At 39.8% G+C, this 19,707-nt stretch overlaps 1 protein-coding gene across 6 annotated transcripts in view; it reads left to right on the top strand.

Moving 5' to 3' along the window:
• The window catches only part of AMPH (amphiphysin), a 987,297-nt gene that overhangs the window by 790,386 nt on the left and 177,204 nt on the right, over positions 1 to 19,707 (top strand). For 3 of the 6 annotated variants that reach the window (XM_086964850.1, XM_086964851.1, XM_086964848.1), the window contains exons 12-13: positions 3,692 to 3,724; positions 16,780 to 16,893. In XM_086964850.1, the coding sequence (XP_086820976.1) occupies positions 3,692 to 3,724; positions 16,780 to 16,893 (147 nt within the window). The remainder of the gene's footprint in view (positions 1 to 3,691; positions 3,725 to 16,779; positions 16,894 to 19,707) is intronic. The other 3 variants (XM_086964852.1, XM_086964854.1, XM_086964849.1) reach the window with 1 other exon arrangement.

The following is a 19,707-nucleotide window of genomic DNA, read 5'->3' as shown; positions in this document are numbered from 1 at the left end:
ACCTTCCCTGACTTTATACTTGCTGGAGTGGGAATAGTAATTTATATGGGTTGAATGTCCCGCACTTTCCCTGACTTTAGACTTGGTGGAGTGGGAATAGTAATTTATATGGGTTTAGTGTCCAGCAACTTCCTTGACTTTATACTTGGTGGAGTGGGAAAAGTAATTTATATGGGTTTAGTGTCCAGCATCTTCCCTGACTTTATACTTGGTGGAGTGGGAATAGTAATTTATATGGGTTGACTGTCCAGCACCTTCCCAGAGTATATAATTGGTGGAGTGGGAATAGTAATATATATGGTTTGAATGTCCAGCAACTTCCCTGAGTATATACTTGGTGGAGTGGGAATAGTAATTTATATGGGTTGAATGTCCAGCACCTTCCCTGACTTTAGACTTGGTGGAGTGGGAATAGTAATTTATATGGGTTTAGTGTCTAGCAACTTCCTTGACTTTATACTTGGTGGAGTGGGAATAGTAATTTATATGGGTTTAGTGTCCAGCATCTTCCCTGACTTTATACTTGGTGGATTGGGAATAGTAATGTATATGGTTTGAATGTCCAGCACCTTCCCAGAGTATATAATTGGTGGAGTGGGAATAGTAATATATATGGGTTGAATGTCCAGCAACTTCCCTGAGTATATACTTGGTGGAGAGGGAATAGTAATTTATAGGGGTTGAATGTCCAGCACTTCCCTGACTTGGTGGAGTGGGAATAGTAATTTATATGGATTGAATGTCCAGTACCTTCCCTGACTTTATACTTGGTGGAGTGGGAATAGTAATTTATATGGGTTTGGTGTCCAGCACCTTCCCTGACTTTATACTTGGTGGAGTGGGAATAGTAATTTGTATGGATTGAATGTCCAGTACCTTCCCTGACTTTATACTTGGTGGAGTGGGAATAGTAATTTATATGGGTTTGGTGTCCAGCAACTTCCCTGACTTTATACTTGGTGGAGTGGGAATAGTAATTTATAGGGGTTTAGTGTCCAGCACCTTCCCTGACTTTATACCTGGTGGAGTGGGAATAGTAATTTATATGTGTTGAATGTCCACCACCTTCCCCGAGTATATAATTGGTGGAGTGGGAATAGTAATATATATGGGTTGAATGTCCAGCACCTTCCCTGAGTATATACTTGGTGGAGTGGGAATAGTAATTTAAATGGATTTAGTGTCCACCACATTCCCCGAGTATATAATTGGTGGAGTGGGAATAGTAATATATATGGGTTGAATGTCCAGCACCTTCCCTGTGTATATACTTGGTGGAGTGGGAATAGTAATTTATATTGGTTGAATGTCCAGCACCTTCCCTGACTTTATACTTGGTGGAGTGGGAATAGTAATTTAAATGGATTTAGTGTCCACCACATTCCCCGAGTATATAATTGGTGGAGTGGGAATAGTAATTTATATGGATTTAGTGTCCCGCACCTTCCCTTTGTCTATACTTGGTGGAGTGGGAATAGTAATTTATATTGGTTGAATGTCCAGCACCTTCCCTGACTTTATACTTGGTGGAGTGGGAATAGTGATTTATGTGGGTTGAATGTCCAGCACTTTCCCTGACTTTAGACTTGGTGGAGTGGGAAAAGTAATTTATATTGGTTTAGTGTCCAGCAACTTCCTTAACTTTATACTTGGTGGAGTGGGAATAGTAATTTATATGGGTTTAGTGTCCAGCATCTTCCCTGACTTTATACTTGGTGGAGTTGGAATAGTAATTTATGTGGGTTGAATGTCCAGCAGCTTCGCAGAGTATATCATTGGTGGAGTGAGAATAGTAATATATATGGGTTGAATATCCAGCAACTTCCCTGACTTTATACTTGGTGGAGTGGGAATAGTAATTTATATGGATTGAATGTCCAGTACCTTCTCTGACTTTATACTTGGTGAAGTGGGAATAGTCATTTATATGGGTTTGGTGTCCAGCAACTTCCCTGACTTTATACTTGGTGGAGTGGGAATAGTAATTTATATGGGTTTAGTGTCCAGCACCTTCCCTGACTTTATACCAGTTGGAGTGGGAATTGTAATTTATATGTGTTGAATGTCCATCACCTTCCCCGAGTATATAATTGGTGAAGTGGGAATAGTGATATATATGGGTTGAATGTCCAGCACCTTCCCTGAGTATATACTTGGTGGAGTCGGAATAGTAATTTATATGGGTTTAGTGTCCGGCAACTTCCCTGACTTTTATACTTGGTGGAGTGGGAATAGTAATTTATATGGGTTTAGTGTCCAGCACCTTCCCTGACTTTATACTTGGCGGAGTGGGAATAGTAATTTTTATGGATTTAGTGTCCAGCAACTTCCCTGAGTTCATACTTGGTGGAGTGGGTATAGTAATTTTTATGGGTTTAGTTTCCAGCATCTTCCCTGACTTTATACTTGGTGGAGTGAGAATAGTAATTTATATGGGTTTAGTGTCCAGCACCTTCCCTGAGTTTATACTTGGTGGAGTGGGAATAGTAATTTATATGGGTTTAGTGTCCAGCATCGTCCCTGACTTTATACTTGGTGGAGTGGGAATAGTAATTTTTATGGGTTTACTGTCTAGCACCTTTTGTGAGTTTATACTTGGTGGAGTGGGAATAGAAACAACTTTGTAGCGAAATGATTTTTGGTTGGTAGAATACTACAATAATTATTTTTATAAATATATAATAACTATAGTAGTAATTATAATTATTGTTAGTCTACTAAGAAATTGATAAATAACTCACAATATTTATGACATTTAAAAAAATAATGTATAAATAATAAAAATAATATTTAAATTATATTTTATTTGAATATTAAAAAAGTAGACACACACATGGTTAAATGGAAAAATGTAGAAAGTTTATTAAGATGGAAAAACAAATAGAAAGCAGAGGAAAATGTTTTATTTGCAGTACAAATTAATAAGTAAATAGTCTTTATTATAACAAAACATAGCAAGTAAATATTTGCATTTAACGGAAAAAAGGATAAATTGCACTTAAATAATTTTTATGTTTATTCACATATATTCAAAATGTAATTTTTGATAACAAACATAATTACATAGTATACATGTTTTTTAATAACAATTATTTTAAATCAAGTACAAAATATAAATATTTTAATAATAAACATGAGGAAAATAATTATTATATTTGTTGTACATACATTTTTTCATATTTCAAAGTAGAGACCATTGATAGATGCATTTTTATACATTTTTTAAAATAGAAACATTTTTGTGGGTTACAAAATGGTAATAGGTTAATCTAGAAATTAATAAAATTAATATTGAAAATATTCATAATATTAATTTTTACATAGCTAAATAATCAAAAAGAAATGTAAACCCATAGGTAACTTTCATAACAACATTAACATATTTATAAACATAATGTTTCATAGAAAGTTAAATATGAAATTAATTTTTACATTTAAATGAATTACTATGTGTACATATAAGTAATATTTTCTTTTTAACAGTTAGGTAAATAACAGTGTAAATAATTTGTTTAAACAAAGTTCTTTTTATAATTATTTAAAAAAATAATCATGAATAATAACATATTATGTAAGACTAGATTTTCAATTTTAAATTGTTGGAAAATAGAAAATAGATAGCCTTTTCACATATACAGGGACTATTTTTTAACCGGGTAATGTTATTTTGTCTCATTTGGTGACTGAACAGCTCACGGTTGGATGCTGCTTCGCGTTGGAGAGGGTAAGTTTGTTTTAATTATATTCTATGAGTTAATAAAGTGATTTTAAGTGTATTTGTGGTGTATTAAGTTTTAGTTAGATTATATTATCGATCCTAAATTGTGTTTTAGGTGTTAGCAAGAGTGTACGATACTTAGATTTTACCGCGTTTTAGTTCTAGGTGTGTGAGGTATGCCAATATGTTTAAATGTTAGTAAATGGATATGTTTAGAGTACAAATATGTATTTTTATATGTGTATGGGTGTCTTTGTGTGGGTTGGTATGTTTTTTTCTATTTTTTAGGTTATAGTCGCCCTTGAAGTTTTTGGAGGAGGTCCGTGTTTTTTTTTAAGTAGTGTGACGAGTATTATATACTCTTATTTTTACACACATACTTTGTTTTTCGGGTTTTCCAGTAGCGTTTCTTTTTTTAAATAACTATTTTCGGGTTTTGAAGGGTATATCGTGTGGATTACATTGGAGAGGAGTCGCCGTGGATTTGCTTGCATTTTTTCATTTTTTTGGGGCTTCCTTGGATTGTATCGACATTTTGAACGCTTTGGTATGGATTTTTCAACATTGGATTAATTTTAAAGCAGCGACGGAAACTGTAAGTATTTCAAGGAATGTTTTTGGGTGGGAAAACTGTATTAATTTGTTATATTGCTACTTTATATGTAACAGTTTGAAAAAAATGTATCATAATACATATAATATATTTGTTTACAATGTATTTGATAATTTATTTACAATTTGTTAGATATAACAAAGGTAGGAACTGTTATATTTAGAAGTGGCTAATGTTGGATGTATAGTTATGATATATTTTAGAGAATCGTTTTAGCTATCATTGAGAGATATTCTAGTCCTTTGGTCGTTGGATAGAGGGTAACATGGCTTTGGAGTGTGTTATACATTTTTTGTTTGTTTAGTTAATTTAGGTCCAATCAGGGTTACTGATTGCTCCATTCGAAGCTCTTGGTAACTCTGTTCTTTTTGTAAGGATTGTATTAATTTGTGAAGGGTAGGTGTCCCTCTGCCTGTGGTTGCTTGGAAGGCATTATGCCATCCTTCAGCTGCGTTGTTTGTTTTAGCTTTCTTATTTAGGGTGCTAAGGTAGACGTTCCACCAGGCTATTTGATATTTTTGATCAGTGTAGCCTTCCTACCCATGTATCTTCTAAATAGTCAGGCATAGGGCTTAGTCTTTCTTTGTTTCTTTTATAATAGCGGCTGTCAATTAATAGGTCATAGTGTTCAGAAACATCTGTCACAGGAACATGGGCTAGGGAAATTAGTTTCTTTATTTGATAAGCAAAGGTGCTGTCTGTGGCATATTGGACACTTAGGGGCCCATTATGATGGCGGGCGGATTGCCCCCGCCAGGAGCTTGGCGGGGGCAATCCGCTCGCCATCATCTCTCATTTTTTCCCCCGCCATATTAGTATGGCGGGGGGGACCACGGCAGACAGAAAGACCGTCCGCCGCTTTTCTGCCCCGGTCGCCTTGTGGATGGGGCGGAAAAGGAATAATATGGTGGCGGTGTCTATCAGACACCGCCAGTCATATTATCATGGGCATTTTTCAATGCTTTTCTGTGGCGGCAATGCCGCCACGGAAAGGCAGGCGGACTTCACTCTGGGGGTCCCATGCGGGCCCCCAGAGTGAAGGTGAGTAGGGGGGTGAGCACGGGGGGGTACCTGTGGTAACCCCCTTCATGTGCATTCACAAAGCGGCAGGCACCGCGCGATGCCTGCCGCTTTGTAAATGCAAATGATGTATAGCGTTTTTAGCATTGTGGCGGGCTGTGCAGAGAGCACTGCCCGCCACAATGCTAAAAATACAGGATGTGCCCGCCACTGTGGCGGGCACATCCTAATACCACCCACGGGACCTCCGCTCTTATGGCGGGCAGTTCCAATCCCCGTCAGGATGGCGGGCGGGCAAAGTCCGCCCGCCATCCTAATGACCCCCTTAATGTAGATTTTAGTAGATGACGCCATATACATTGATTGAAATGATAATAGCAACCTTGTATTGCTGTGTGTGGGTATGCTTTAAGGATACTGTTTATCATTGCTTTTTCAAAGTCAATGATAATTCTTTGTGGAAAATAGTCATTAGTTTGCTGTTTGACTTTGGTTAGGACTTTTTGGTAGGTAGATTGCTGTTTGTTTGGTAGGAGGGTATATAGGAATGGAATATTTGCATTTTGGAAATTACCATGGATAGTGTACAATTGGTAAAAAGGTTTAGGACATACTGCAAAAGTACCATCCAAGTTTGGCATTGGTGTAGTTTAGTCATGTTGTCTGCAGTGGCAAACAGTATTACTCTTTTATCTTTTGATTTGTTGTCATATAGTATAAATGGTTGATTACTATGAGTTAGAGAGAGTTCAGGGGGAATTTGCACTTCTTCAAAAGTTGTAGGTGTGGGAGGAGTAGCTGATGTAGCTCTTTTTTATCTAGCTATGGTTCTTTTAAGGGAATCTATAGATGGTAGTTGGCTAGAGGCATGTTGGGGCAGAACACTTAAATGCTGTTTTAGAATAGCAGTTGTTGCTACATCAGTACTAGTACTAGCTTCTTTAAGGGAATCAAGCATTTCTCTAATCTCTATTTCAGTTACATTGGGTGGATGGTCATGTTCTTTAGTATAAGTCACAGTAGTTTCCTGAGTTATAGCTCTACCATAACATTTGCTAGAACAGTATTTTGTGCACTTCCAAAAAACTTTCATATCTTTCTGTTTATCTTGAGTGTAAACACACCCCATGTAACAAAGAAGCATTTTCCCTTTCTGAGAATACACACATTTTGCTCCTTCAGTCATGCTTGTTTTTTGGTGCTAAAAGAAATTAAACATTTAATTATTAGGAAAGTATTTAAATAATGTATGTTGTATTATAATAACACAGTTTTGCACTTTTATTATGTACCTGTTTATTTCTATGTTGAATTCAGGTGTTGCTTTTCTTCAAACTTTTCTTTTCTGTGTATTTCTTTAGTATCTGTGGAGATGGAGAAAGTGTGTTACATTTTTTTTAAATTATTTATGTTTATTTTGTTGGGCTCTGCTAGCTAGTTTGTACTTTGTTTTCTATTCATTAAGGTTTTTTCCGAAGTTCAGATGTTGTGTAGGTGTTCTTTATTTTCTTTTTCTCTGTAGAAAATAGAGTAGTAATAAATGACATGTTTTAATTATTTGTTTTTTAAATACAGGTTTGGAGATTTAGATTTACGTTTTGGATATATATTAAGGTGGTAGTACTTACTTTAGATAGATGTAGCTGTTTTTTTGTTGAAGTCAATCAGTTTTCTCTCAGCAATCTGGCAGAGTTTCCCCTTCCTTTTCTTTGGAGTATTTGATTGCAATTTTAGCTAGTTTAATTCTTCTTTTTATAGCATTAGTTTAATTGTTTCTGAAAGTTTATTGGTTGTTCTCATTGATAGCTTTTTCCTATTTGTTCATTTGAATTTTATTAATTGTTTTCCTTTTATGGGTGACGCCAATTACTATTTTTTTATGTGTAAGCCAATTTTTTTCTATGGGTAATGCTATTTTTTCTGATTTAAAGTCAAAGAATATTTATAATGTGCAGTAAGAAATGTTTTATTATTTACAATCTTGTTTATGTGTTTTAAATTGCTTGTTTGATTTAAATGTTTATATTTTAAATGTTTGCAATATTTATTATATGCTGTATTTATTTTATAAAATAGTTTATGTTTATTTGTGATGTGTATAATATTTGTTTTTAATTAGAAAGTGAATTTTTCATGTATTTTGTGAAGTCGATAATCTTTACGTGACAATATATTTGTAATCTATATTTTGGTGTTCTATATTTTGGCTATGTTTCACATTAAGAATTGTAAGTCGATGTTTTTTACATGCGATAATATTGTTGGTCGATAATGTTGTAGTCGATATGTTTTTCTATCGATATTGTGGTTTTGATATTGTGTTTTCTTGTCTAAGTATTGGGAGTCGATATTTGTGTAGTGGATAATTAGTCAACGATATTTTGTCTAGTCGATATTCGGTCTGTCGAGGTTATGTCAGTGATTCATTTTGAGAATTTCAGTTAAGAATACCACAGCTCATACAAAAACACCAAATATTTTGGCAAGCTCTATTGAATGGTTATTATTAGATTCAGTATCACAGAGTTACGGAGTCCCATCAACATTTCTGCATCTATGCAGAAGGGTAGTTTGTTGTCTAACCGCTCAAGTCGTACGATGATATATATATATATATATGTGTGTGTGTGTGTGTGTGTGTGGGTGTGTGTGTGTGTGTGTGTGTATATATATATATATATATATATATATATATATATATATATATATACATATATATATATATATATGCACATTATAGATTTAGAGTCCAGTAGGGGTGAGTCCATTAGCATAAACACAGAGATAAGGAATGAAAAACAGAAATGGGTTTCAGTCCTTCATCTACAGATTGTGTAGCTTCAGCAATGCAGTCAAAAAATAAGAGAAAGGTTCATCAAAAAATTGGCCAGCATAGCATTCTCTTGCACAGGGAAAAGGAAAGTACAGTGTTGTCCCTCCTTAGAGGTTTCTTCTTTTATAAAGTCTTTAGCAATTTCCAGTGGTGTGGCATCACACCACCATCGAAAGACTATCACATGTCCATATTCACACAATGTCACCTAGGACACTTGAAACAGTGAAATGGTTTCGCATGCTAGTCATGAGAAACTAAATATTAAGAGCCCATATAGGCCTAATATTGGTTAAAAAGTATACAAAGTAATCATCTATAGCAAGAGCTGAAACTATGTTCCCACAGGAATATTTCATCGTGAACATTGAAGAAACAGTCAGGAATGTTGGGGTGTACACATGTACAGGACAAATAAAGCAACATTTTACTAGTGGAAAATTAACAATTGTATTAAGTCAGGGGAAAGGTCAGCACTAGAAAATAAAACATTTTGAAAAGGCCTTTAAGTTAGCATTTCACGTTCAAATGAAAGGAGCTCAAAACCAACATCTAATATAATGAAATTAAGTCAATTCATAATAAAGAATGTATAAAACTTTCACAAATCCTTATTACACGAAAATAATTAAAGTTAGAAACTTCCTATCACCACAAATTTTCTCAACATCCATATAAGTGTATAATTTTCCACATCTCAAAATTCATTTTGCATTTTTCATAAACTATAGAAGTTCTAGTATTACTATGCGAAATTTCAAGATCATAACATATTTATACACGTTTTTGAACCAACTTTTCTAAAGGGTGCATTCTTAACAGTAAGCATTAGAAACCCTAGGCCATTTTAATTGCAGCAATAATAAATAACATTTTCACAAGAAATCCTATTAGTGCAACTTAGTGATATGTATTAGCATTGTCTTATATGCATGTTTTCTTCCTCTAATTTTAAAGCACGCTTTTGCAGTTCTTCTACTACACTTGTCTCATTTTCATGTGTCACTGTGTCTAACATGTGCAAAGTGTACTTTCAGCTATTGGTGTCTTTACTTTGTGAATGTGTTGTGTTTTATTATTTTTATATATCGTGCTGCATCATGACTGTGTATTATATGAGATAAAGTATCCCCTGTTGTACATGATAAGGATTTTGCAAGTCACCTCTGAGTTCCATAAGCTGAAAAAGGAACTTGTCCTTAGGCCTCGTTCCTCTATATTGTATTCTATTCTATTCTATAGTTTTGGTAAAGCGCAAACAGCTGGCCCAGCGAAGAGGCGTCCCGGCGCTAGAAAACCACGGACCCTGGCCTGGGAATAGAAGGAGGAGGGGAATTTTAGGGGGGGGAATAGATGCGTTTTAATGGCTTTTCGGAAGCCAGGTAGACTTTCTATGGAGCGGCTGTTTTGTGGCAGATCGTTCCATAGTTTGGCTCCTAGGACCCTGAAGGAGCGGCCGCCCATGCAGCAGAGTTTTATGCGAGGAACGCATAGGAGGTGCTGGTTAGAGGATCGCAGGTTGCGTGACGGAGCATAGGGAGTGAGAATGTAAATGTAAATGTAAATGTGTTTCGATTTATATAGCGCACTTTAACCCAGGGGCCTCAAGGCGCTTGTTAGGGAACCCGTCCTGGTATTCCCCTGTGAGATACCCCGGCTGGGTATCCACAAGGTGAAAGCCAGGCATCCCGCCGCGAGGGGCCGTAGTGGAGATTAAGCAAGCTATTGCCCAGAGTCGCAGAGTGTGACCCCGTGAGTCGAGTAGGCACCAGAGCGAGAATTGTTGACTCCGTGGAATTTTTGAGCCGAGACCCGCCGAGGCGGGGAATCGAACCCTGGTCCACGGCCGATCTCAGCTTCTGGGTCTGCCGCCTCTAACCACTGAGCCACGCTTCTCCAAGAGAGGTTGTAGTAGTGTTGGGATTCCGAGTTTGACAATTTTAAAGGTTGTGATGAGGGTTTTGAATTTAATTCTGGCGTCAACGGGTAGCCAGTGTAGTTTTCGAATAGTGGCTCTAGCCGAACATCTGCGCGGGAGGCCGACTAAGGCTCTAGCCGCAGAGTTCTGCACGCGTTGCAGTCGTGCTATCTCTCCTTTGTTGAGGCCTAGGAGGAGTACATTGGCGTAGTCCAAACGCGAGAGGATAGTTGCTTGAATGATAAGCTGGCAGACCTTAGCATCAAAGAAGCCAAGTATGTGGCTGAGACTCCTCAATAGGCCAACACAGGTACCAGCAACTTTTTTGGTGTGGGTCTGATAGTTAAGTGAGGCATCCATCCATACTCCTAGATTTTTAACTAGGGATTTGGGGGGTGGGATGGTGCCTAAGGAAGACGGCCACCAGTGCTCATTCCAGAGGCTGGTGTTTTTTGCCTCGGAGTAGCACTTCCGTTTTACCAGCATTGAGCTGTAAACAGTTGTCTGTCATCCATTGGGCTATTGCGGAAAGACCGTTTTTAAATCTAGAGGCCGAGATGGAAGGGCCTTCCGTAAGAGTGATGGTCATCGGTGTACGACACCAGTGTCAGACCCCACTCTTTGGCCACTGTCGCAAGAGGTTGCACATATAGGTTAAAAAGGGATGGGCTCAACGCCGAGCCCTGCGGAACTCCCTGTGCAATGGGATGTGGTTTATAAAGAAAGGGGGGCGCTGAGACCCGAAATGATCCGTCTTTGAGGAAAGATCGGAACCACTCCAGTGCAAGGCCAGATACTCCGAATGTCTCCAGACGATTAAGAAGAATGTCATGGGATACCGTGTCGAAGGCTGCGCTGAGGTCAAGAAGGATCAGCGCAGCACTTTGACCGGCATCTAAAATCGTCCGGAGGTACTCGGTGGTGGCCAAAAGAGCAGACTCAGTGCTGTGGCCTGGTCTGAACCCATTTTGTGATGGGTCCAGGATGTTATTTTGGACCATATGCTGGGACAGAGTGCTGTTCGCATGGGCTTCTGCGAGTTTGGACAGCCATGGGAGCAGAGAGATTGGTCGAAAGTTTTCTGGTTTAGATGGGTCTAGGGTGGGTTTCTTAATGATAGGCGAAACCCACGCTTGCTTCCAGGCAGATGGTACACTCGCTGAGGAAAAAGAGAGGTTCAGGATAGAGGCCAGGGAAGGCAGACAAAAGTTGAGTGACTCTAAGAATTGAGCCGGGCGCATGGGGTCTGACGGAGAACCAGTTTTAACTTTCTGGCATAGTTTGGTGAGATTGTCAGAGGAAATTTCTGGGATGTGGGCCAGGATAGTATAATTATATAAATATGTTTATAGAACTCCTCAATTGTAAGCAATTTCCTTATAATGTACATCAGAGGGCACTTACTTTCTTATATATCCAAGAAGGAGCACATATAGTAATAATACATTGTTTAAGGGGGGATACATTAAAAAACTTGGTGCACATCCCCATGAGGCCCTAGAAGGTTTTATAAGGTTCTAAGCACACTAATACATTGCTGGAATGAGCATGAAGAAGGTATTCAAAATTTGGGAGTCAAATTGCTTAATTTGTAAAAGGATAAGTGCCGGTGGCCACATTTTTTCTCAAATGCTTGCCTTCGGAACTGCTGAAAGCCAAGATTGCTGAATACCAAGGCTTTCTTGTCTTGACTCCAACTCATGCCTCTATCGTTCACCATTGCACATTTTCCGCCCTATTATCTTGCTCTTATCTTGCTCTTGCAAACACTTTTTTATCCCTGCTTTCTCCCATTGCCACTGTTTTTCTGTCTTTCTCTGTCTGCATTTTTCCCTTTTTCTCTATCATTCTGGGTCTAAGTCAGATGAGGCCAAAAAAGTCCTGTTCCCAAAATATAAGTGCTAGTGGGACTCACTTGCAATCATCGACTCAAATTAAGCACTGGAAATATGGCAGATAAAACAAATGATGTCACCGGCATATAATATTGCAGAGTGTTACCAGTTCAAGCAGTGGTGTGGTACAACCTCTGAAGATGTTGATGATAGGAAGAAGGTTATGGGCCAAATGTACTAATGTTTTTTGAAAACCAACAAATTCACTAAATCAGAGGCTTTGCAGCTGCTCAAGCCATTTTTGAAATGTACTAACCCCATGAAAACATTTCCGAATTGTTAAATGAGTTTAGAAATGGATACCAATTTGCAATTAGGAAGGAGTGTGTTTTCGGCATCCCTTCTGAAGTCTGAACGGGTGTTCTCTGTTTCAATGGTAATTCTAGTTGCAATCCATTGATAAGCTGCCAACTCCGAAGTTAAGGTGACAACTCATTCGCAAAGGTAAGTTGGTTCCCTTTGGAGACCTTGCCTTTGTGAACTAATGTGGAAGCTGCTGGGGTTGTGGGAAGAGGCCCAGGGACCACTGCCAACTCTCACTGAACTTCATCAAAACTGAATTATTATTATTATAATTTTTTTAAAGCACCTCTGTTTCCTTTAATGAAATCAGACTGTTTAAAAACAAAAGGTCTTCAGTTTTTAAATGCAAAGACATGCATGGTGGGCTGCTGTCCCTTGCAAGAAAGGAAGTATCCCAAAAATGTGAAATGCCTCCACTTTGAACTAAAGCACTTATGCCACCATTCAAGCAAGCAAAGCAAGTTTAGTGAATGCTCCCTAGAAGAGCTTCCTTGTCTCTTCTATCAATGCATCTATCCATTCATTCATTCTTCCACCCTTACATAAATTACTGATATGCACTATTTCACCTTTACATTATGTCACCCATTCTTTTCCCAGGCCATCCTTCATCTCTTTATCCATCTACCCAATGTGCCATCTATCCATCCATTCACTCTGCCATCCATCCACCCATCATCCACTCTGCCATTCATCTATCTTCTCCGCCATCTATTCACTCTGCTATCTATCCATCTACTCTGTGATCCATCCATACAAACACTCTGCCATCCATCCATCTACCCATTCATCCATCATCTCTGACATCCATTGATCCATTATCCACTTTGCCATCCATCAATTCACTCTGTATGCCATCTGTCATTCATACATCTATCCACTCTGCCAACATTCCATCCATCCACTCTGCCATTCATCCATCAAACCATTCATCCAGCCATCCATCATCCAATCTGCCATCTTTCCATCCACTCTGCTGTTTATTAAATCATTGATCTATCCACTCTGTCATCGATTCACTCAACCACTTCTGCCATCCACACAGTCTGTCATCCATCAAGTCTACCATCCATCCACTCAGCTATTCATTCATCACTCCACCCACTCTGGCATCCATTCATCCCTCCTCTGCCATCCTTCTATCTATTCTGCCACCAATCCATTCACTCTGCCATCCACTCATCTATCCTTCATCCATCCATCCATCAACTCTCCCATTCATTCTACCATCCATCCACTCTGCCATATATCCATCAGTCCATCAAGTCTGCGCTCCAACCATCCATTCATCCACTGCCATGCATCAATATATTCTGCCATCCATCCATTCACTCTGAAATCCATCCATCAACTCTGCCATCCAATCATCCATCCATTCGTCCACCCATCCTTCATCCATCCACTCTACCATCCATCCAGCTACACATCCATCCGTCTACTCTGCTATCCAACAATCCATTTATTCACTTTGACATACATCCATTCACTCTTACAGCCATACATATATCCACTCTGCTATCCATCCACCAACTCTGCCATCCATTCATCCACTGTGCCACCAAGCCACCAAGCCATCCATTCACTCTACCATCCTTCATACGTGCCATCCATCCATCAACTCTGCCATCCATTCATTCATCTTTTCACCCACTCCATCCATTTACTCTGCTATCCTTTTGCCTGTCCATCAACCTATCCATTTACTCTCATCCATCCATGCATCCATTTACTTTGCTATCCTTTGACTTGTCAACCCATCCTTTTACTCTGCCATCCTTTCACTTGTCAATCCAGCTATCAATTCACTAACTCATCCACCCACCCATCTTTTAACTTTGCCATCCTTTCACCTGTCTATCCACCTATCATTCACTAATCCTTTCACGTACTCATTCATCCTCATCCTCATTCATCCATGTACTCATTCATCCATACTTCCTTCTTTCCACCCTTCCTTACAATATTCCTTCTTTCTTTACCTGTTCTACTTACTAAGCTGCCTTTTTTCCCTGCTCCTGCTTGCACTTCCATTGTAAGTGTATTCCAGCGTTAATGAGGAGTTTTTGTCTTTCAAGTTGCAGATAGAACCCCACCCCGCTTTAGCTGCTGAAGTGGGTGGTCCACGATGCCCCTGCTTGCAAGCCACCATCCCTGTATTTGTAATGAATAGGAGGGAGTCGTCATTTGGGACCTGACTAATGAATAATAATTAGGCAGATTGTTGGGTGACCTCTCCTCCGATTCAGCATTTAGTGAACAAAACTATTTGTAAATAGATGAGTTCGCAAAATTATATAACAGTCGCAAAAAGTCAGGTGGAAAATTTGTGATGGAAGGCAATGGTAGATTGCATAGTCACGAGGCCATGTTATTTACAAGGAAAAAGCTGTGACACAAGCAAAGGTCAACATCAAGGTTTTCAGTTTTGAAAAGCTGAATATTAGATAAAAGAATGGATGGCAGAGGAACAACGGGCCCGATTCACAAGAGAAATCTGAGACACAATCCTAACTTTACAACTTTGGGTATTCAAAAAAGGCATTCTGGAGTAGTAAAGGTAGGATTCCTAACTTTAATACTCCTAAATGTCTTTTGTGAATACCGAAAGTCGTAAAGTTAGGATTTTGTCTCAGATTCTTTTTGTGAATCGGGCCCCTTATCTTTTAGCATTAAGCATTCATGAGTGTGAAATTATAAGTTGCCAGTGAAATGTATTGATGGTAATAAATGTTATTATTTGTGGGTGGAATTTCCCATAAGAGAGATGTTTTGCAGGACATTTATATTTTTCATGTAAAAATGTTTTTGCATAATAATTCTTTTGCAAAAACGTAGGTTTTACAAATATTTTTTCCCACTAAATCTTTCTACTCAAAAGCATTTCTAAAAGTTTGCAATAGCTATTTTTTTGTGGCACCCCTATTTGCAGCTGGTACACAAAATAAAAGATGAATATATTCCCATTAGTAGACTAAAATGCCATAGGTGCAATAATAAAGCACACACGCCACATCTTCCAGTCCTATGAATATGGATGAACCTGGATTTTGGCATTAACATCTTTCAGGTGGATTTGTCAGACCCGCTTCAAGACCATGTAATAATCATCCCTTGTCACCTGTCCGATACCTAGAACTAGTACCTAAAGCCTATTGAGCTGCAGCAGCCGGCACAGGTAAAAGCAGTGGAGCGATGGGGTGGGGGCGGGGTGGGAGCAGCGGGAAGTCAGACCATGGAATAGGTATAATTAAATAAATAAATAACATAAATAAATAACACCTATTCCGCCGTCTGTCGGCTCCCTCCCCCCTCACCCCCTGCTCCACCCACCGCCCCACTGCGCGGTGAAAGTCGACGGACAATGGAATAGGTATAATTAAATAAATAAATAGCACCTATTCCGTCATCCAGGCCCGGACTGGCCATAGCGGGCACCAGGCAATCCCCCGGTGCGCCGCATGGGTGAGGGCCGGTTTTGGGCCCCAGGGGGTCCGTTTTTGGTACAGGGCCATTTTTGCAAAATAGGCCCTGTATAAAAATCGGCCAAAAACCGGCCCGACAAAGTGCTCGGCGGCACCTCCAACCCACCCCCCCATTCTCCCCCTCCTTTGCCAGGGCCAGTTGTGGTTCCCAGTTCGGCCCTGCCGTCATCTGTCGTCTCCCTCCCCCGCCGCGCCCTGCTCCACCCACTGCCTCACTGCTCTTACATGTGCCGGCCGCCGCTGCTGTTGACCTATAATTGTTTGTTAAGTTAGTTATTTAATTCATTTTTTTCATTGATTTGGATCACCATAAGTAGGTCACCAAGGCCGCTTTGTGGTGCTAGATGAGCAGATGCTAGATGAGCTCATTGGTCCATTCCTGGAGATAGATGGTGGTGTGGGATAGATGTTAGGGTTGCAGGAAAGCCGAAGGTGGGTAGAAAGCAAAAGGAAAGGCCATTTGGTTGAAAAGGCGCCAAGAAGGGATGCAGTGCTCTAAATGGAGCCTGACCATGAATTAAATGTCTCTTGGAAGAGACTGATTTCCTGGGTGATGATTCCTGGTCTGTGCCTATAGCAGTTCAACACGCTGTGCTCCTTAAAGGTGCCATAATTGATGGAGAGCCAGCAAAAGTACTGCAGCGAATAATAGCTACTATCCTATCAAAACAGTGCTCTGTACATAGTTCTTCGCTTTTCTGCTACAACGAACATAAAATATGTCGAAAAATGTGTAAATGATGCACCAGGGACGTCATACTCTGGATCACGAGCAATGTATTTGTAGACGGCAAAATACTTTCATTCTATCCGCGCTGATGCCATGATCTGTAGAATATTGAATACAGATGTATTGCACATTGACTGTGAGGTTACACATCCTACAAGTTGTACTTTAATATGTTTGCTATGCACGTGCCCTAACACTTTACAGAAGGGTAACACTGAAAGATAACCTTCTCACTTGACTTTTCGTCTTTCTTTTTGCTTTGAACAGAATGACGCAGTTGAAGCAAAGACAGAAGAAACTTTACTCGACCTGGACTTTGACCCTTTCAAGCCAGAGTGTGCATCACCAGGGATTGCACAGACTCATTCACCTATATCGCAAGTATGCATTGGGTTCTGGGCAGTCCACAATCTTAGAATTGCATTGTAAATTATTTATCATGAAACTGTAGATAACAATCCGTTTCTTCTGCTTCTTTATGGACTATTGAAAGCACCTATTGTACCTAACCCCCTCGCATGTCGAAAGGTAGGAGGGAAGCAGTCTAAGAAGTGGGAACTGTAATCCGGCTGCTTGACATCCTTTGCCCTAATTACGATGTCGATCGGACGACCGTCCAACCAACATCGTCGCAGAAACGGGACCGCCCGACAAGGAGTCGGCGGTCCCGCTTCCACTATTATGAAGCGACCGCCTTCACAGCGGTCGGAAAGTGGAAATTTTCTATTGAGACTTGAGCTGGGGGTTGCAGCACCAGCCTTAATACAAAATATACACATTTAAAACATGCATGCACCGTGTGGTAGGCACCATGCGGTCCCTGCCACATGATGCAGGGATATTTAGGGGGGTACCATAGGTGCATCCGAGACCCCATAGCGGAGGTCGCTGAGGGATGGGGGACTGCTAGGGGCCTCCAAAGTCTGTTTCGGTCTGCCTTGCTCTGGCAGTCAGACTGCCATAAAAAAGCAGACCGAAAGGGACATGATAATCCCTATGGCGGTGCCTGAGCAGGCACCACCCTTATTGCAGCGATTACATTCCAACCACTGGGCCGACAGGCTCTTTGAGCCCATCAGAACAGCAGTGGTTGGTCCCTCCACATGCTGCCTTGGACTGCCGCATCATAATGCAGCAGGCGGAACGCAGGGGCAGATGTCAGTCGAATCACAACCGACAGGTCGTAGGTTGCGATCCGACCGACATCGTGATCAGGCCCTTTGTCTGCCTTCCATAGAGACTTTTGGAAAGCAAAAGATATGAGACTGCAATCAGCAGAAGGTTTATCACTGTAATAGCATATTTACTGAGCGTGGCAGTTGCTCTCCACCCACATGGTAGGTGGGGTAGAAATACCCAAGGTTTTAGGTGGAAAGAGAAAGGCTTGCAGAACTCTAGGTTTTGTTTTCAGTAGTTAGAAGAGAAGGGGAATGCAGGCCTCAAGGTAAATGAGTGGGGATGGCAGAGTGGCATGCATTTTAACCCCTTAAGTGCTGCTGACGGCCAACGGTCGTCAGCAGCGCTACCTCCCCAGTGCTGCGCACGACCATTGAACGTCCATTCAGCACTAGTTCTAATGGACAGCGCAGCACTGGGGAGAAATATTTACACGCAGCTAAGGTGTTAACAGTATATTTGAACGGAAATGGAGGGGAGTGTTGAAAGAAGTGGAACCCGTGATAAAAGCAATATTTTTTCTTTAAAAAATAAATATTATTTCAAGATGAGGGGGTATATTAAGTCAAGGATTTTTTTTAAGTTTGAAAAAGCTTTATTAAGAATAATAACAATAACAAATTACATTAGCAAAGAAGAATGAAGGCAAACAAGTTATAAAGAAATTTGTAGCATTACCAATGTCAAACTAAGAAAGAAAAGCATTTTTTTAGATTTTAAAGGGAGAAAGGAGGGAAGGGGGAAGGGATTGAGAGAAAATATGTTACAACAAAGGAAAATTGTAAAAAAGTAGCAGCAACAGCAGAAGTATTACAAGAACAATAAAAAGTATATTAAATATGCAAAGCATAACCATAAGCAAAACTGTAAAACTGTATTGAAATACACAGGAGGAAAGAGTAGAATCCTCAGGGCGGTTTAAAAATTTTCGGAGTTGATGGGAACTGGTGACTTTTTAGCTAAACGGTCTAAATATGTGGTATGGGGTAACCAATACAATTCTACATTGCGAGGGGGTTTACTGGAGGAAGCGAAAGTAACATGTAGTCAATGGAAATGACATAAAGAGTTCCACCAATGACGTATGGAGATATTAGTAAGGGATTTCCAATTGGAAGCTATCTGTTGAAATGCGAGTGCAATCATCAAATCAAATAGACCTGTTGAGTGCGAGGGAAGAATTAGAGAATCAGAAAGAGAACCAAGAAAAAGGAGAGGAAATGAGCATGGAATGGAAAGTGAAAAAACATTGGAAATGTAGGACCAAACATGTGTCCAAAAAGTAGAAACTGTAGGACAGAGAAAGAACATATGCAGAAGGCCAGCTTCAGGCATATTACATGGCCAACAGTTAGAGGTAGAAGAAGGAGTGAAACGAGAAAGAGAGAGAGGGGAAAGATAAAGTCTATGATAAAGAAAAAATAGAGATTGAGTATGAGAGGCAGACCGTGATACCTTCAGGGTCTTGGACCAAAGCTTATCCCAAAGGGAAATATGCCAAGTACAACCTAGATCAATTTCCCAGCACAATTCGAATTTGGATTTGAGTCTATCCGGATTGGGGGAGAAAAGAATTTATAGATAAGAGATGCTTTAGGGAAGGTATTTAGAAGAGGCAGAAGAGGGGAAGGAGCAGCAAGGGGCGTTGAGGAAGGAAGGGAATAATAACGGTCAAGAATAATCTCCATAAGAAGAGTATATTTCTGTAGAAAAGAACGAGGACAATGAAATTGAAGTTGAAAATGGGGAAAGAGCAAGGCAAGATACCATCGAAAAGCTGACGAATCCAAATAGTGCCTTTAAGTCTCCACGAAGACCGAGCAATAGGCCTATTATGTAGAAGAACAAGCGAGTTGTACCAGATGGGTAAAAGGAGGAAGGATTCACACGTAATCAGTGTTGGCAAGAATAGAGGCTTAAGAAGAGAGGAAGTGAACTTAAATAGAGGAAACATATCATAGGGGGATTTAGAGGAAATCGAATAATTTCCTCAAAGGAAAAAGGAGATACAAAGGATTG

The sequence above is a fragment of the Lissotriton vulgaris genome, chromosome 4_1, assembly GCF_964263255.1.
Source record: "Lissotriton vulgaris chromosome 4_1, aLisVul1.2, whole genome shotgun sequence".
Lineage (NCBI taxonomy): Eukaryota > Metazoa > Chordata > Amphibia > Caudata > Salamandridae > Lissotriton > Lissotriton vulgaris.
This window is presented reverse-complemented; position numbering and strand designations above follow the sequence as displayed.